Source organism: Macaca mulatta, chromosome 1 (assembly GCF_049350105.2).
Source record: "Macaca mulatta isolate MMU2019108-1 chromosome 1, T2T-MMU8v2.0, whole genome shotgun sequence".
NCBI classification, from domain to species: Eukaryota; Metazoa; Chordata; class Mammalia; order Primates; family Cercopithecidae; genus Macaca; species Macaca mulatta.
This window is the reverse complement of record NC_133406.1, coordinates 119,501,919-119,522,336: the sequence shown is the minus strand read 5'-3', so window position 1 is coordinate 119,522,336 and position 20,418 is coordinate 119,501,919. Positions and strand designations below refer to the sequence as shown.

Below are 20,418 nucleotides of genomic sequence, written 5' to 3'. Positions count from 1 at the left end.
ATCACTCCGAAATGTTTCCTCGTGTGCCTTTATAATCCTTCCCTCCTGCCCCTCCCCATCCCCAAGCAACCCCTGATCTTTCTGTGGTATGCGTTTTTTAGAATTTTATGTAAAGGGCATCGTATTGTATGTACTCTTCAACAAAGGAATGATGTAGCTGATTAGTGAATAGCAAAGTCTAATCTCTAATGATTTCACATTTCTCCAGCAAGTGAAGTTGCACAAATGCAAAATAAGAGGTTCTGATTATGTGTGCCGGCTCTGCAGACTCTAATTCTCAGGTAGGTCATCCTGTATAAACTTAGGATGTCCATTTGGCCACAGTTCAACTTTGTGTTCCAATTCAGGTGAATAAAAATTAAATTTTTATATCCATCTGTCCGGTGTTCTGTTTTATTTCTCAGTATGTTGTAGACTTAGGTAGAAGAAGTATGATCAATGATCAACCATCATATATAACTAGACATGCCTAACACAGGATAATAGTTCAATAAATATAGTGTAGCCATTAAAGAATATGAAGTCCTAAATTTTTTTTTCTTTTTTTTTTGAGACAGGGTCTCACTTGGACACCCAGGCTGGGGTACAGTGGCACGATCTCAGCTCACTGCAATCTCTGCCTCCCAGGCTCAAGAGACTCTCCCACCTCCGCCTCTCGAATAGCTGGGACTACAGGCATATGCCACTATACCTGGCTAACTTTTTATTTTTATTTTTGTAGAGACAGGGTTTTACCATGTTGCCCAGGCCAGTCTTGAACTCCTGGGCTCAAGCGATACGCCTGCCTCCACCCTTCCAAAGTGCTAGGATTACAAGCGTGAGCCACCATGTCCAGCTATAATTCTATTAACTATAGAGAGACAAGTAAAAAGTTTATGACATAATACCAAGTAAATTTTTAGAGGCAGAAATACGATATACTCTTATGACAGCAACTCTAAACAGTTATGAGGTATGCATATGAGAAATGAGAAGTATGCTAAAAAATGCATAAAGCTATAATCAAGTAATGAGAATATGGGATATTTCTTTTTTTTTTTTGAGACAGAGTCTTGCTCTGTTGCTTAGGCTAGAGTGCAGTAGTGCGATCTCAACTCATTGCAACCTCTGCCTCCTGGGTTCAAGCGATTCTCCTGCCTCAGCTTCCCGAACAGCTGGGATTACAGGTGCCCACCACCACACCCAGTTATTTTTTTTATTTTTAGTAAAGATGGGGGGGTTTCGCCACAGTGGTCAGGCTGGTCTGGAACTCCTGACCTCACGTGATCTGCACACCCGGCAGATATTTCTCATTTTTAAAAAAGCTTAGGCCGAGGCACAGTGGCTCATGCCTGTAATCCCAGCACTCTGGGAGGCCAAGACGGGAGGATCACCTGAGGTCAGGAGTTCCAGACGAGCCTGGCCAACTTGGTAAAATACAAAATTACAAAAATTATAAATTATTTTACTTGGTAAAATACTAAAAATACAAAAATCAGTCACGCTAGGTGGCGGGGGCCTGTAATCTAAGCTACTCAGGAGGCTGAGGTGAGAGAATCACCCAAACCCAGGAGGCAGAGGTTGCAGTAAGCCGAGATCATGCCACTGCACTCCAGCCTGGGCAACAGAGCAAGACTCCGCCTCAAAAAAACAAAAACAAAAAAGCTTAAGGTTGTTATTTTTCAGTATCTACACCTTAGGACAAAATCTGAAAGGAAATGTATGGAAAAAGGGAGCTCTTAGAATAGTGAAACTCGAATGGACGCAGTGGCTCACACCTGTAATCCCGGCACTTCGAGAGGCCAAGGCGGGCGGATCATGAGGTCAGGAGATTGAGACCATCCTGGCTAACATGGTGAAACCCCGTCTCTACTAAAAACACAAAAAATTAGCGAGGCGTGGTGACATGCGCCTGTGGCCCCAGCTACTCAGGAGGCTGAGGCAGGAGAATCACTTGAACCCAGAAGGCGGAGGTTGCAGTGAGCCGAGATTGCACCACTGCACTCCAGCCTGGACAACAGAGTGAGACTCTGTCTTAAAAAAAAAAAAAAAAATTGTGAAACTGAAGATACATATTTTTAATTTTTTTTACTGCCACTATAATGCTGCTTATGTAACAAAAACAAATTTTATTTAAATACATATAAATCAGACAGCTCAGAGCACTCTGCCCTCTTGTGCATACCTGAGAGCTCTTTTTTCCAGAAAGCCATGTATCTTATTTTCTCCTAATCTGAGGCAGCCGCCAGAGCCACTCTTGCACTGAAGTGATCCATTCAGGTAAGCTGAGACTCTAAGATCAGATGACCCACTGGCACCAGGTCATGGTCAGAAGTGCAAGTAATCAATGAAACCTTCAGGTAGCTATGGGGCTCACTTTCCAGATTACCAGCAGGAGCTTAGTATAGCAATGTCTTCTCTCTACAAATTGCTAGCAACATTTTCAGATTCACTCTCCACTGGCCCTCACACATTATTCAAACATTGCTCCCATGTAACTGGCAACCCTCCCCTACCTTCTCTCTATCCCATTAGTCTCTTATCTCCCACCCCAGTCTCATTTTTTAAAAAAAAAGTCAATACCGATTTTGTCAGAAATTTTCTTGGAATGAGCCTCTTCTAATACAGTCAGTATTTTAAGAATTCAGCTATCAGTAAATGTTACTTATAGAAAATAACCACCTCATTGTACAAGTACCTCCGGCTAAAGAAAAATAGAGCAAACCTGAGCATAAGTCTTTGCTGAAATTACCAACTAAAGCGGGGAAAAGAAAAACAACTTTAGTTTCTATATATAATTTTATTTCTGTTTTTTCTTCAGCGACATAAGCATAAAACCTTACAGCTTATGAATATTATTTTGAGATAATTTTCACATCTTTGCTTATCTAAATTCCACCTACTCTTCAAGGCTCCAGTGCCAAGTTTTACCTTCTCTATGAAGTCTTAAGAATGGCTAAAATGTATCAAGCACTCACTAGATGGTAGGCACAGTCAGGTCTACACACCTAGCATGTATTAACTCAATTTAATCATCATAACATCCCTATGAGGAAAGGATGATTATTTCCCCCAATTTACAGACAAGGAAACAAGAGAGGCACTGAGAGATTCTAAGTAACTTTGCCCAGGTTACACAGCCAATAAGTGGCAGACACAGGATTTGAGCTCAGGCAATTTGGTTCCAGAGGCTGTGCTCTTAATCACTGTTATATGACCTCTCCTCAAGACCATGGCCCACCTTATCTCTTCCTTCTACTATACTTGTTACATATATCCCACAATAAATTTATTATACTCTGTACATTTTTTTTTTTTTTTTTTTTTTGGAGACAGAGTTTCGCTCTTATTGCCCAGGCTGGAGTGCAGTGGTGCAATCTCCGCTCACTGCAACCTCCGCCTCCTGGGTTCAAGCGATTCTCCTGCCTCAGCCTCCTGAGTAGCTGGAATTACAGGCGCTCACCACCATGCCTGGCTAATTTTTTGTATTTTTTAGTAAAGATGGGGTTTCACCATGTTGGCCAAGCTGGTCTCAAACTCCTTACCTCAGGTGATCCACCCGCCTTGGCCTCCCAAAGTGTTGGGATTACAGGCATGAGCCACCACGCCCAGCCTTCCCTGTTTTCTTAAGTGTTTCACTTGCTCCACAACTAAATTTTAAGTTCCTTTCAGGCAAGGCAACCATGACATTTACTTCCTGGCCCTATTTCTAGGAGAGTGCTATGTATGAAACATTCAATATATACTTTTAGTCAGGCACAGTGACACCTGCCTGTAATTCCAGCTACTAGGGAACCTGAGGTGGGAAGATCACTTAAGCTCAGAAGTTCGAGTCCAGCCTGGGCAACACAGTAAAGCCCCATCTCTTAAACACACACACACACATACACACACACACAAACACTCACACACACACACATACACTTCTTAGCTAATTTTTTAAAAATCCCTGGCAACATCTAAAGAATATGAAGTTACAAGCTATGAATCAGCAAAATTACTTTAACACCTGAAGGATAACTCATGCCATCAGTGTCGGATTTAGCATTACTAAAGTTAGGTAACTGACTACATATATTTATTTTTCTTCTTACTCAATGCATCTCTTCCTGGTGAGTCATATCTACAAAATTGGCAGACCAATCTATTTCCATTACCTAAAAGAGAACACTAAAGAAAAATCAAATGAAATTTCTTCTTCTGCATATGCATAATCAGTAAGTGACAATCTGTGTTATCACAAATAGCACACACAAGAGAAAAGAATACTGAAATCACAAAGGCTTCCAGGACTGGCAAACAGAATACATTTTATTTTATTTTATTTTTTTGAGATGGAGTCTCGCTCTGTCACCCAGGCTGGAATGCAGTGGTGCGATCTCGACTCATTGCAACCTCTGCCTCAAGCAATTCTCGGGTTCAAGCAATTCTCGTGTTCAAGCAATTCTCGTGTCTCAGCCTCCCATGCAGCTAGGATTACAGGCACATGTCACCATGCCCAGCTAATTTATTGTATTTTTAGTAGAGATGGGGTTTCACCATGTTGACTAGGCTGGTCTCGAACTCCAGCCCTCAGGTGATCTGCTCACCTCAGCCCCCAAGGTGTTGGGATTACAGGCGTGAGTCACCATGCCTGGCCCAGAACACATTTTAAATAACGTTTTTCAATTCATTAAAATGAGAAAATAAAAATGGAAGTTCAAAACATGATCTGTCTGGAATCACTCTAATCAACCTGGGCAGTTCAGAGTTAACCAAAACTCTTAATACTGGATATTAAGAAGTAGTACAGACCATAAGCAGAAAAACCACCCTAAATAGAACTGGACCATTACCCACACAATGTTGGTAAATCTAACAACATCAAAATGTGGGGGCTACAGGTCTTAAAACAATTTTCAAATAATAAGGGAGAGAAGCTTAGGGTTTTACAGGCTTCTTCTTAAATATCACTTTTCAAATATACTACTAGTACAATTTCAATTTACATACAAAACAGTGAAATATTTTGCTATCTCTCTAGGCACTTCAGCTATCTCTGGAAAAGGTTAATGTGATCCTAAAACAAAGAAATCCTGATTATGGGATTTAACTTATTTCTTACTTTTAGCATCTGTCAGCTTTCTAGAGCTGAACAAGTTGTATGGCAATATAGGGTACACATACAAACAAGCAAAAGAAAAACATCAGTCTTTTTTGTAGGCTGGCAGGTTTGTACCTTCTGGGCTGTAGTCTCTAAATGATTAAAAACAGAGAGTACTAATGCCACTGAATTATACACTTAAAAATAGTTACAATGGTTTCTTTTTTTAAAAAAAGACAACTAAAGAGACTTTAGGTCAATGGACAAAGTGAAAAAAGAAAATTACTCTGGATTTAATATAAAATGGTATTCAAGAATGAAGACTAATACCCTATTTTCAAAACACAGTTAAGATTTTTCCCAAAAAATATGGACGCCACATTATAAGAACACATAGAAATTATTTACAGACCCCATCTTGGGATCTGAAAGGCAAGTAAATGTATCCTTAATCTACACCAAACTACTGTGTTGACTAAAGGTAAGCCCTGGAAACCAGTACCTCTGTACAAGGTTGAAGACTATTTCATTGTGACTTCGACAACTCATCCTGGCCTGCACTTTACCTGGTTGTCACACCATTAAAGCAGAGTCTGCAACACTGTTATTTCAAAAACAGCACAAGCTTTTTATTCTCACACTGTATGTACAATAACGAAGTAGAAAACAAGAATTAAAAACACTACCAGTTTAAAAGAATACAGTTTGAGGCTATTACTTTCTCCTAAACAAGGGTTTATCAAAGGTAACATGCTCAAGCCCCAGTTACTGAAAACACAAACCTTCCCAAGGGTTACTCTGGCCCACATTTTTTCTTATACATTCAGTTAAACTCTGATGTCTTGCCACACTGGAAAATTAGTATCTGCCATGATTTTAACACCTAACCACTTCTCAAAGAATTCCTACAACTAAAGGAAAACTTACCTCTGCAAAATGTGTTGTTGTGCTATTGTCTATCCGACTGCCGCCACCACCTAAAAAACTAAAGAGAAAAGGAATGAGTGGTGATTCTATTCCCAGGAACAAGCTCCCCTCCCAGAAGCTAAATATAGAATGGCATAATGAGAACAAAGCCCAATAAGGAAAAATAACTCATCCCAACACAACACCTATAAAGGAAATTATGAATAACTGGCATGTAAATTAACCTATGAGAAGTATCATAAACCACAAAATCAAGTGATTTTCAAGGCTAAATCCAGTGAAAATTGGAGAAGTCACCATAGAGAAGGAAGAAGGACCCACAGCCAGCAATGCAATTCAGATTTGACCTATCAAAAGAAAAACATTTATCCTCAAAAAACACTAACAAAACAAAATGTTTCACTAAAAAACCATTCAACCACCAGATGAACAAAACATGTGCAGCTACAATAGTTAATATGTCTTAGGAATGATTAAATGTAGTAACGTAAGGGGCCTGGTACTGTGTTTAAAACACTATAAAAGGATTCAATAAATATTTCTCCCCCTACCCACCTTTCAGGACCCAACTCAAATGCTACCTCCTCCATCAAGCCTTTCTGTACTCACCAACCAAATAAGACTCTTCCACACCCCTCTGCACTCTCACTTTGATTCTAAAACCTACCTTGTATTATAAATATCTAGGATGTGCTGCATCCATTTCAACCCATTTGCCTCCTTCATCAATATAAATTCAGGAGGCAAAGACTGCAATTTATTAATGCCTCTCAAATACACGTAGAGTGTTCATTAAGTGTCAGACATTACACAGTACTATCACCTTTAAAAACCCTGCAATGTCAATATCCTATATTGAGACTCAAAAATAAAAGTTGTTGAATTAATCACGTGAAAATGATAAAATAACTATCTATTCCCAAGGACCCTGAAGAATGGAGAGAAATATTAAATCCCATTGTCCTCATGAAATTTGCAAAGAACAAAGAAAACAAGCTAACACATCCAGGAAGGGGGAATGGAAAGAATCACAGGAACTGCTGGATACCACTTTTACCTCAAGAGACACACTTAAGCACACAAACATAGAAACACTCACCCCAATGATAAGTTCACAAACTACTACAAATAGTTTTCATCTGTAGGATTACAATACCAATCCAGGCATTGTGCTGAGCTCACTGAGGAAACACACACACCCTAGTTAGTCTGAAACCAAAAATGAAAAAGCAAAGCTAATGCCATTCTTTATGCAATCATTCTCAAGCCTTATTCCATGATTAGAAACCATTTAATACCTCTATTAATTTCAGAAAACCACTTTTGTAAAAATCACTCCAAATGTATAACAAGCCCAAAAGTACTTGTACATCTATGCTAAATAAAGAGCTAACTGGGCCGGGCGCGGTGGCTCAAGCCTGTAATCCCAGCACTTTGGGAGGCCGAGACGGGTGGATCACGAGGTCAGGAGATCGAGACCATCCTGGCTAACACGGTGAAACCCCGTCTCTACTAAGAAATACAAAAAACTAGCCGGGCGAGGTGGCGGGCGCCTGTAGTCCCAGCTACTTGGGAGGCTGAGGCCGGAGAATGGCGTGAACCCGGGAGGCGGAGCTTGCAGTGAGCTGAGATCCGGCCACTGCACTCCAGCCTGGGCTACAGAGTGAGACTCCGTCTCAAAAAAAAAAAAAAAAAAAAAAAAAGAGCTAACTGAACTACCACATACCATAAAAAACTAAGTTGAGTGGCTATGTATCCATTTGATTGCTCAAGCCCAGACAGGTTTCCAGGACTCTTCCTTCCTGCCTTTACTACACAGTTTCAGGGATTTAAATATCCTTGGTAATTGAAACTGCAACTCTTATCTTCTGGGGTTCTGCTCTCCCTGAAGCTACCTCACTGTTCGCTTTCCTTAAAATTCCTTTACATTTTAAGAGTAATAGAGCTAATCATAGAGAAGGGATAATAGAAAGCACCACGTTGTTCTGAGAAATGTTACAAAGCTTAAGAAAACTTACAGTGTGCTCCTCTACATGGAAGTTTAAGAGCAGATGGCGCCCATCATCTAATATTTACATGTGAGAACCTCCTCTTACTGGTTTTTACCCTTCCACTACTTACCACTGCAACTGCTAAATATTTAAATCAGCAAATATTTATGAACTTTATAGAAGGAAATACCATACTGCCTCTAAAACAAGGATTCTAAGAAAAAGATATCTTCTTTCATGTAAAACACTAATCTCTTTCAAAACACACAGTCTGTATGAGTAAACTGCTACCAATAGCACCTATATAAGACAACCTTTGATCTACAAAGACACATAAAAGAATTAAGAACAAAAACCACAGAATCCATAGTTCCCTGCTAGGCAAAGATTCATCCTATAGTTATTCATTCTCATTTATAACTGTATTTGCATAAAAGTACTATCTGCCTAAAGAAACCAGGGTTACTATTTGAAAACTTGGCAAAAAATAAGCCCATTAATCGTTCCCCCACAACCAATATATCCTTTATTTAGCACATGCAGAGCATAAGTGCCTGAAATAAGTATTTGATGCAATTATAATGGCACAAACAAAAAGCTATCCCAAGTTAGCATGCCATCCACACAAAACTGCTAATTTTGCAGTCATGCTATTCTTAAAGGTTTAGTGTTGGTATTGTACTATTTAAAACCAAGATGACATTTAACTGTATCAAAATAGATCCCATGCCACATATTGCCCCAGAAGCTCCAGCTTGTTTACACATATAATCACCAATCATTAGTAAAGTAAAACTAATAGTACATACTGTAAAATGTGTAGTTTTTCCTGGTTGTGGAAGGTACCTTCAAACTTTAGATTCTGCCAACAGTAACAGTAAAGGAATTACCTACTGCCATTAAAATCCCCAAAGTCACTCCAAGATTAAGATGCTTCAGATTACAGATTCTTTTTGACCAGTCAGTATTTCTTCAATTTTCAGACCAATGTTTAACCAAATAGCCCCAAAAGAACAAATGTGCCATTGTGTTTACCAAAAGAGGCCATCCTATCAATGCTATTTTAAAATTTATTAAAATTTTAGGTTAGGCCAGGTGCAGTGGCTCACACCTGTAATCCCAACGCTTCGGGAGGCTGAGGCGGGCAGATCATGAGGTCAGGACTTCAAGACCAGCCTGGCAAACATGGTAAAACCCCATCTCTACTAAAAATACAAAAATTAGCCAAGCGTGGTGGCGGGTGCCTATAATCCCAGCTACTTGGGAGGCTGAGGCAGGAGAATCACTTGAACCTGGGAGGCAGAGGTTGCAGTGAGTCAAGATCGTGCCATTGCACTCCAGCCTGGGCAACAGAGTGAGTGAGACTCCGTCTCAAAAAAAAAAAAAAAGATTTTAGGTTGGGCACAGTGGCTCATGCCTGTAATCCCACCACTTTGGGAGGCCAAGACAGACGAATCACTTGAGGCCAGGTGTTCGAGATCAGCCTGGCCAACACAGCAAAACTCCGTCTCTACTAAAAATACAAAAAAAATTAGCAGGGCACAGTGGCGCACACCTGTAGTCCCAGCTACTGGGCAGACTGAGGCCCAAGAATCGTTTGAACCCGGGAGGGAGAGGTTGCAGTGAGCCGAGATCGAACCACTGCACTTCGGCCTGGCAACAGAGCAAGACTCTGTCTCAAGAAAAGAACAAAAAACAAAAAACAAAAAAAAACAAGAAAACACATTTTATAGTTTTGTTCACATAAACAAAAAAAGAACATGTAAGTCACTTCCAGAAATATTTCCCCTTTTTATCAGCTGTATACCTTTACTAAGGCCAATAAGAACAAATTCCAAGCACTGCAAACCCATATATTAATATTACACTGGAAAGATGGCCTAAGTTTGACAGCAACAATCTTTTTTCTTTTTTTTGAGACACAGTTTCGCTCTTGTTGCCCAGGCTGGAGCCTTGGCTCACTGCAACCTCCGCCTCCCAGTTTCAAGTGATTCTCCTGCCTCAGCCTCTCAAGTAGCTGGGATTATAGGCACCCGCCACTATACGTGGCTAATTTTTGTATTTTTAGAGGAGATGGGATTTCACCATGTTGACCAGGCTACCAGGCTGGTCTCGAGCTCCTGACCTCAGGTGATCCACCTACCTCGACCTCTCAAAGTGTTAGGATTACAGGCATGATCCACCACACTGGCCAAATAATCTTAATAAGAACAAGAGACTCAAGGCTTCCTCAAAGTAGAGGAACAATCAGCTTCCCTGACTAGAACAGCCTGTTTACCTGATTAGGTATCTATGTCAGAAGTCACTCCCTAACCCACCAAAGAGGTATAACAGCAGTTTACCTTCAGGCATCAGAGTGGTCACTAAAAACCAACTAATAATCTAAGATAAGCCCCCAAGTCTCAGCTAATAAATGAAAACTTACCAGATTTACTCTGACATGCGTACAGTTGTACATGGAATGCCACATACAATCAGAAGCAGTGCATATCACCACATCTGCTATCTTATTACTTTCCAAATTTTCCCATTTTTCTTTCTTTTTCCTCTCCCATTCTTCTGCCCTCTTTTGTGCAAGCTCATGCACTCACTGACACTCTCTTTCTCTCTCTCTCTCACTCTCGCTCTCTCTGTAGAGTGTAAGTTATAAAACAAATTCAATTTACTCAGTCCATGCTGAGAGAAAATAGTTTTGATAATATAATGTCTGACTTATTCATGAGCTTGTACAATACCTGGAATCATCTGTCACTTCTTCAATAAAGCCTGATTCACATCTGGGACAAATATATTCCTATAAAAGAAAGGAAGAAACAAAAATTTTTCATTAGAAAGCTAAGTGAGATCTGAAGTTTCAGAATAACATGCAGTATACAAGCTGAGGCTCTGAAATGCGGTATGTACTTGCTGACTCGAGTAGTATTTTTTTTTCTTTTGTGATCTGTCACCCAGGCTGGACTGCAGTGGTATGATCATGGTTCACTGCAACCTCGATCTCCCAGGTTCAAGAGATCCTCCTGCCTCAGCCTTCAGAGTAGCTAGGACCACAGGCATATGCCAACATGCCTAATTTTTTTTATTTTTTGTAGAGGATGAGGTCTTGCTATGTTGCCCAAGCTGATCTCAAACTCCTGAACGGATCTTCCTGCCTCAACCTCCCAAAGTGCTGGAATTATAGGCATAAGCCACTGAGCCCAGGCTAGTTTCTTCTTTTTTCTTTTTCTTTTCTTTTCTTTTTTTTTTTTTTGAGACAGAGTTTCGTTTTTGTTGCCCAGGCTGGAGTGTGCAATGGCATGATCTCGGCTCACGGCAACCTCCACCTCCTGGGTTCAAATGATTCTCCTGCCTCAGCTTCCCAAGTAGCTGGGATTACAGGCATGCACAAACACGCTCGGCTAATTTTGTATTTTTAGTAGAGATGAGGTTTTTCCACGTTGGTCAGGCTAGTCTCGAACTCCTGACCTCAGCTGATCCACCTGCCTAGGCCTCCCAAAGTGGTGGGGTTACAGGCATAAGCCACCATACTCAGCCTTCTTTTTTTTTTTTTTTTTTTTGAGATGGAGTCTTACTCTCTTGCCCAGGACCTCAGGAGCTAGAGTGCAATGCAATGGCATGATCTCGGCTCACTGCAACCTCCACCTCCTGGGTTCAAATGATTCTCCTGCCTCAGCCTCCTGAGTAGCTGGGATTATAAGCTCCTGGCTAATTTTTGTATTTTCAGTAGAGACGGGGTTTCACCATGTCGGTCAGGCTGGTCTCAAACTCCTGACCTCAGGTGATCCACCCGCCTCGGCCTCCCAAAGTGCTGGGATTACAGGCATAAGCAACCACGCCCAGTCCAGTACCGGCCTAGTTTTTTCTATTATACTCTGGCAAATACGGAATTCCATAAAATATTTGCAGAATTGTTTCATAGCTACCTAAGTGGTTTCCACTGACAGCTGAAAGGTAGAGTGCCAAAGATTTTTTTCTTTATTTTAAAATTTAGGTTATTCATTTATTTATTTTGAGACGGAGTTTCGCTCTTATTGCCCAGACTGGAGTGCAATGGTGCGATCTTGGCTCACCACAACCTCCGCCTCCCGGGTTCAAGCGATTCTCCTGCCTCAGCCTTCCAAGTAGCTGGGATTACAGGCATGCACCACCACGCCCAGCTAATTTTGTATTTTTAGTAGAGACTAGAGACGGGGTTTCTCCATGTTGGTCAAGCTGGTCTTGAACTCCCGACCTCAGGTGATCCCCCCGCCTCAGCCTCCCCATGTGCTGAGATTACAGGCGTGAGCCACTGCGCCCGGCCTATTTTTTTTTTTTAGACGGAGTTTTGCTCTTGTTGCCCAGGCTGGAGTGCAATGGCATGGTCTTAGCTCACTGCCATCTCTCCCTCCCAGGTTCAAGCCATTCTCCTGCCTCAGCCTCCCAAGTAGCTGGGATTATAGGCACCTGCCACCATGCCAAGCTAATTTTGTATTTTTAGTAGAGACGGGGTTCTACCATGTTGGTCAGGCTGGTCTCGAACTCCTAACCTCAGGTGATCTGCCCACCTTGGCCTCCTAAAGTGGTGGGATTACAGGCGTGAGCCACCACGCCTGACCTAAAATTTAGGTTTTTTTTTTTAATTAGAATGAATTCATCGTCTAATTTTCTCTTCAAATCTAACAAAAAAAACTCCACTATATATATATATATATATATCTCAAAGCAGTAAAATATTATGATAATGACAGGTATAGAAACCACTACTTTTAGGCTGGGCGTGGTGGCTCACACCTGTAATCCTAACACTTTGGGAGGCCAAGGTGGGCGGATCACTTGAGGTCAGGAGTTCAAGACCACCCTTGCCATCAGGGTGAAATTCCATCTCTACTAAAAATGTAAAATTAGCTGGGGTGTGGTGGCGTGTGCCTGTAGTTCCAGTTACTTGGAAGGCTGAGGCAGGAAAACTTCCTGAACCCAGGAGGCAGAGGTTACAGTGAGACCAGATAGTGCTGTTGCACTCCAGCCTGGGCGACAGATCCAGACTCTGTCTCAAAAAAAAAAAGTAAGAAACTGCTACTTTTTACTATGTAAAGAAAGAGACTGCTACTTTTTACTATACATACAAGAAACATAAAACTGGGCCGGGCATGGTGGCTCATGCCTGGAATCCCAGCACTTTGGGAGGCCAGGCAGGTGGATCATCTGAGGTCGGGAATTTGAGATCAGCCTAACCAACATGGAGAAACTCCATCTCTACTTAAAAAAAAAAAAAAAATTACAAAATTAGCCGTGGTGGCACATGCCTGTAATCCCAGCTATTCAGGAGGCTAAGGCAGGACAATCGCTTGAACCTGGGAGGCGGAGGTTGCAGTGAGCCAAGATTGCGCCATTGCACTCCAGCCTGGGCAACAAAAGCGAAACTCCACCTCAAAAAAAAAAAAAAGAGAGAGAGAGACATAAACTGAGTAACAGCATAAATCAATTTGTAGACTAGGAACAATGAAGCGGTACAATATTTCTATTCTAATCTATCTTCTGTTTATCAATGATTCCAAATAAAACCTAACATTCTCAAATACCCTACAGAAATGACAATTCAAATAACCAAAACAATTCCATTAAGTCAATTTCTATTTCCTTCAATAATAAATCTTTCTTTTAAATAGTATCAAGTGTTGGGGATAAGAATACACTTTAGACACTACCTTATAGTAATTTTTTAAAGTATATTTTAACTACCTATAAAAATAGATCTGGGAAACATTTTTTTTTTAACCTCATCCTGGACTCCAAAGGCACAGGAAAGACATTTTCAACCATTTTCTTTCTTATTTATTTATTTATTTATTTTTGAGACAGGATCTCACTCTGTTGCCCAGGCTGGAGTGCAGTGGCACAATTTTGGCTCACTGCAGCCTTGACTTCCAGGGCTCAGGCAATCCTCCTGGTCTCAGCTGGGACCACAGGCACACACCATGGCCAGCTATTTGTATTTTTGGCAGAGATAAGGTCTCGCCACGTTGCCCAGGCTGGTCTGGAAGAACTCCTGAGCTCAAGCAATCTGCCCACCTTGGCCTCCCAAAGTGCTGGAATTACAGGCATGAGATACTGTGCCCAGTTCAAGTATTTTCTTATGCCCTATAGTTTCTGAACCCAAAATTTTGTTTTACCTGAAGATGATGTAAGCTGTATTTGACTCTTCAAAGAAAGACAGGATGGCAATTCAAACACTCAAATGCTTTTTTTCTAAAGAGATGGGGTCTCATTCTGTCACCAAGAGTGGTGTGCAGTGGCACAATCACAGCTCATGGCAGCCTCAAACTCCTGTGCTCAAGTGATCCTCCCAAAGTGCTGGGATTACAGGCATAACCCACCATGCCTGGCCCTCAAATGCTTTTTAAAAAGGAAAAAAAAAAAAAAAACCCTCATGTCAAAAAGATTAGTTTCTTGAGGAGACAGTCAAACCAAGAAACAGCGAATCTAATACAATAATTGCTATAATCAATGAACACTGGAAACAGAAACAAATACAGAGTTTGCCTGGGAGAACTAGGGAAAGCTCTGACTGAAACACACACCTAAAATAATTTGTCCAATGAAAAAGGAAATAATAGGTTTAGGACCATGATGATCGAAAACAGCATGCATGGAGGTTGGGAGTGGTATGAATGTGGATATGCAGACAGGCAGATAGGGGTCAGAATGTAGCAAACTTTAGATAACTATTAATATCAACTTTACCTTCAGGATCAGAAACTCAACCTTTTTTCCCCACTACACACATGAAGGATGAGACACATTCACAACAGGCATACTGTAAACTACTCCAGAAATAAAGTAATCTGAGGACCACATAAATCCCTGAGTCCTCCTCTACTCCTTCATCCGCTACCCTCCCAGAAAGCTGCAACTCCCTCCCTTTCTCTCCCATTAAGAAAACTTATCTGGTTAGGCGTGGTGGCTCACACCTACAATCCTAACACTTTGGGAGGCTGAGGCGGGAGGATTGCTAGAGCTCAGGAGTTTGAGACCAGCCTGGGCAACATAGTGAGACCTCGTCTCTACAAAAATTTAAAAATTAGCCAGGCATGATGGCACATGCCTGTAGTCCCAGCTACTTGGGAAGCTGAGGCCAAAGGATCGCTTGAGCCCAGGAGGTTGAGGCTGCAGTGAGCTGTGATGGCACAACTGCACTATAGTCTGGGTGAGAGTGAGACTCTGTATCAAAAAAAAATATATATATATATATACACACACACACACACACACACACACATATACACATACACACATACATACACGAGTGTATCTGAATGCCGAATGCAAATGAGACTGATTTTGGAAAGCTAACCTTATCTATTCTAATGTCTAAGATTAAATTCAAAAAAAGAGTCAATAGTAAAATGAAATCACAGTGCTAGGCCCTCTTTCTTCTCTCTCCCTCTCTCACTCATTCCTATTGCTTTAAATATCTCTATATGCCAACTCCCCCCAAATGTATATCTCTATCCCAGGCCAGTCTTCTGAATTCCAGACTCACTCACTCTTATATGTATGCGCTCTCACACGCTTTTTCTCTCTTACACACACCCCCCCTCAAGACGTGGCATACCAGTTTGCTCATACTAGAAACCCAGGGGTCATTCCTAACGCCTCTCTTTCACCTCCCACCATCAAATCCTGGTACTCCAAACACAAACACATTTCCCAAATCTACATACTCCTTGTGCCGCTGCCGCTACCTTAACCCAAGCCAGTACTGGCTCTGAGCACTAAATATCTTCCCCTCTTTTTCCTTTTTTTTTTTTTTTTTTTTTTTTTTGAGATGAAGTCTCGCTCTGTCACTCAGGCTGGGGTGCAGTGGCACCATCTTGGCTCACTGCAATCTTTGCCTCCTGGGTTCAAGCAATTCTCCCACCTTAGCCTCCAGAGTGGCTGGGATTACAGGCATGTGTCACCACACCCGGCTAATTTTTGTATTTTTAATAGAGACGGTGTTTCGCCACGTTGGCCAGGCTGGTCTCGAACTCCTGACCTCAAGTGATCCACCTGCCTCAGCCTCTCAAAGCGCTGGAATTACAGGCCTGGGCCACCACGCCCAGCCTGAGTATCTTCCCTCTTAAGTCGTGTCCTGCTTCTCATTTAGTCCTTTCCAATCTAAAATCAAAAAAGAACCATCTTTTTTAAAGCATAAAACAGACCACGTCATTACCCAGCTTAAAATCTTTCAATTATTTACAAAAACACTTAAAATTAAATTCTTTAACACGATTTACAGGGCTGTTCTGTGCTCAACTTGACAATCTCATTCTAGACTACCCACCTCTCCCCTCCCTCAGTGTGTTCTAGCCACAAACTAGCCTTCTTTTGATTCTTCGAACTCATCAAGCTCAGCATTGCCCAAAAGCTTCCTGTAACTAGAACACTATTTCCCTTTCTGTATGGCAAGGGGCGTCTAATTTCTTTTTTTTTTTTTTTTTTGGAGACAGAGTCTCACTCTGTCGCCCAGACTGGAGTGCAGTGGTGTCATCTCGGATGGGGATCACATGAAGTCCCCACTTCACATGGTCCCAGTCACGGCTCTGTGTCCGGAATGTATTCCTTCCGGTGGGTTCTTGGTCTCACTGACTTCAACAATGAAGCCGCGGACCCTCGCGGTGAGTGTTACACTTCTTAAAGATGGTGTGTCTGGAGTTTGTTCCTTCAGATGTTCAGATGTGTCCAGCGTTTATTCCTTCCGGTTGGTTCGTGGTCTCGCAGACTTCAGGAGTGAAGTCGCAGACCTCCGCAGGAAGTGTCACGGCTCTTAAAGGTTGCGCCTCTGGAGTTATTCCTCCTGGTGGATTCCTGAGTTCGCTGGCTTCAGGAATGAAGCCACAGACCCTCCAGGTGAGTGTTTCAGCTCATAAAGGTAGTGCGGCCCCAAAGAGTGAGCAGCAACAAGATTTACTGCCAGGAGCGAAAGAACAAACTTTCCACTACTTGGAAGGCGACCCGAGCGGGTTGCTGCACTGGGCTGAGGATGGCCCGCTTTTATTCCCTTATTTGTCCCCATCCACATCCCGCTTGATTGGTTCATTTTACAGAGCGCTGATTGGTCCATTTTATAGAGTGCTGATTGGTACCTTTCTACAGAGTGTTGATTGGTGTGTTTACAATCCTTTAGCTAGACACAGAGCTGCTGACTGGTGCATTTACAATGCTTTCGCTAGACACAAAAGTCCTCCAAGTCCCCACCCAATCTAGAAGCTCAGCTGGCTTCGCCTCCTCAGTTCTAGGAACCAGGCTGTCAACCACTACAGCTCCTTCACAGGAACATGACACTTCAGAGATATAAATCAAACTGTAGAAGTGCTCTGTGGTGGCCGGGCGCGGTGGCTCAAGCCTGTAATCCCAGCACTTTGGGAGGCCGAGACGGGTGGATCACGAGGTCAGGAGATCGAGACCATCCTGGCTAACACGGTGAAACCCCATCTCTACTAAAAAATACAAAAAACTAGCTGGGCGAGGTGGCGGGCGCCTGTAGTCCCAGCTACTCGGGAGGCTGAGGCAGGAGAATGGCGTAAACCCGGGAGGTGGAGCTTGCAGTGAGCTGAGATCCGGCCACTGCACCCCAGCCTGGGCAACAGAGCAAGACTCCGTCTCAAAAAAAAAAAAAAAAAAAAGAAGTGCTCTATGGTTCTTCCTGTCATTTGGAAGTGACAAGTACTCCTTCCATTTATAAGCAACAATCAAAGCTTTCTCAATAGTTATATTTTGATTTCAGGGAAGAAAAGCCAAAACTCTTCCCAAATGCTCTGTTAATTATTCTTGATAAAAGTAGCTAATTATAAAATAAACATCACAGGCTGGAATATCCTCCTGCAATCAACATTACAGAAACAACAGAGAACTTTTTAGAATATACAAGATCTTCATTCTCTAATTATCAAAGTAAAAAATGCACATTTGTATCTTACATACTTTAGTAGTCTGATTTCAGAACAAAGTCTGGTTTCAGAAAACTATTTCACTTCCATTTCTTTAATCTGCCTCTTAGATACCTGGAAACCCCAAAATGATACTCTAAAGATACTGTATTTCCTGTTTCTAGATTTTCCTTATAAAGGCTTCATATCACTCCACTTACTAGTACCACTTTTCTTCTGGATTCACACAAGTCACTAGCTTTCCCATGATTTCCAGCTATGTTAAGGGTCCACCCCTTCACTCTAAGAGCTCAAAAACTCTATCAATTGCTTCAAACTAATCAACAGACAAGGCGTTAGATGAGGACAGAAATGAAATAAGATTGGTTATAAGCTGATAATTGTTGAAACTGTATACATATAGATTCGTTATATTATTCTGTCTACACATTTTGTGATAGAAAATACACAAAAATTTGCCATCTTAACCTTTTTTTTTTTTTTCTGAGACAGGGGCTCCCTCTGTCACCCAAGCTGGAGCGCAGAGGCATCATCTCAACTCATTGTAACTTCTGCTTCCTGAGACTACAGGTGCATGCCACTGCACCCGGCTAATTTTTGTATTTTTTGTAGACATGAGGTTTCACCATGTTGCCCAGGCTGGTCTTGAACTCCTAAGCTCAAGCAATCTGCCGGCCTCAGCCTCCCAAAATACTGGGATTACAGGCATGTGCCACCACACTCGGTCCACATTAACCATTTTTAAGTGTAACAGAAGTGTTAAGTATATTCACATTGCTGTGAAACATCTCCAGAATCTTCTCATCTTGCAAAACTGAAACTCCATACCCATTAAACAACAACAACCCATTTCTCCCCTTCATTCCCTGGTAACCACCATTCTACCTCTGTTTCTATGAATTTGTAATTTTTGATACTGACACCAACAACCCAACTGTCCCACAGAACTGATGATTATAGTTTCTTTTGAAAAAAATAGAAATTGACTCTCCCAGTCTTAAAACGTGAAAAACTTACATTTGTCTTATCTGAGTTCCTTTCTCAGGAAACCATCAGGTATCCCAGATATATCAAGGAACTGAAACTTACCAGATCACTGCATCTAAATAATGAAACCTCAGACCCCTCAACACATCATGACTGCCTAAGTGACCTCCTGCTTCCTGTTGACCAACTTCTCTTCCTTATCTCTCCCTAATTCCTGTTTTCCTGCATGTAGTTACAGCTCTTCCCTGCTATATAAGCCCTTAATTTTAGTCAGCCTGGGAGATGGATTTGAGACTGAGTTCCTGTCTCCTCAGCTACAGCACCCAATTAAAACCTCCTTCCCTGGCAATACTCATTGTCTCAGTGACTGGCTTTCTGTGCAGCAAGCAGCATGACCGAGAATACACCCCTGGTGTTTCAGTAATAATACCTAATATAAGTGAAAGCATACAGTATTTGTCTTTTTTTGACTGATTTATTTCACTTAATATCCTCAAGGTTCACCCACACTGCAGTATGTGACAGATTTCCTTTTTAAGGCTAAATAATATTCCATTGTGTGTATATACCATATTTTATTTATTCATCAAGGACATCTGGGTTGTTTTCACCTCACAGCTATCCTGAATGTACTGCTATTAGCATAGGTGTGAAAATATCTCTGAGGCCCTGCATTGAATACTTCTAGATACACATACAGAAGTGAGTTTGCTGGATTACATAGTAATTCTATTTTTAATTTTTTGAGGAACTGCCATGCTGATTTCCATCACAGTTGCACCATTTTACAGTCCCACTAACAGTGCACAAGAATGGTTCCAATTTCTCGTAATCTTCACTAACACTCATAATTCCCTGTTTGTTTTTTAATAGAAGGCATCCTAATGGGTGTGAGGTGATATCTCATTGTGGTTTTGATCTCTCTGATGATTAGTGATGTTGATCTCTCTGATGATTAGTGATATTGAACATCTTTTCAAATGCGTCTTGACCACTGGTTTATTATCTTTGGAGAAATGACTATTCAAGTCATTTGCCTATTTTTTAATCTGTATATTTGATCTTTTGTTGTTGAGTTGTTGTTCTTTCTACTTTCTGGACATTAATACTTTAACAGATACACAATTTACAAACATTTTCTCCCATTCCACAGGTTGCCTTTTCAAGTTGACTGTGTTCATTGATGCACCACAGTTTTTAAGTTTTATACAGTCCCATTTGTCTGTTTTTGCTTTTGTTGCCTGTGTTTATGGTGTCATATGCAAGAAATCACTGCCAAATCCAAAATCATAAAGCCTTTCCCCTAAGTTTTCTTTTAGGAGCTTTACAGTTTTAGGTCTTATGTTTAGGTCCTTAATCCACTTTGGGTTAATTTTTATATATAGCATAAAATATGAGTCCAAATTTTTGTTTTGCATGTGGAAGTCCAGTTTTCCCAACACTATTGGTTGAAGAGACTGTCCTTGCTCCACAGAGTGGTCCTGGCACCCCTGTCCAAGATCATCTGACCACATATGCAAGGGTTTATTTCTGGAGTCTCTATTCC

The 20,418-nt window shown here is 41.4% G+C and overlaps 2 protein-coding genes across 2 annotated transcripts in view; both read right to left on the bottom strand.

Moving 5' to 3' along the window:
- Nucleotides 1–20,418, bottom strand: part of LOC708768 (NBPF member 20) — an 853,661-nt gene that overhangs the window by 333,156 nt on the left and 500,087 nt on the right.
- The window catches only part of RNF115 (ring finger protein 115), an 83,138-nt gene that overhangs the window by 35,848 nt on the left and 26,872 nt on the right, over nucleotides 1–20,418 (bottom strand). Inside the window, exons 2-3 of the mRNA NM_001266784.1 lie at nucleotides 10,716–10,774; nucleotides 5,990–6,047 (exon numbers count right to left, since the gene is read on the bottom strand). Of these exons, the coding sequence (NP_001253713.1) occupies nucleotides 5,990–6,047; nucleotides 10,716–10,774 (117 nt within the window). The remainder of the gene's footprint in view (nucleotides 1–5,989; nucleotides 6,048–10,715; nucleotides 10,775–20,418) is intronic.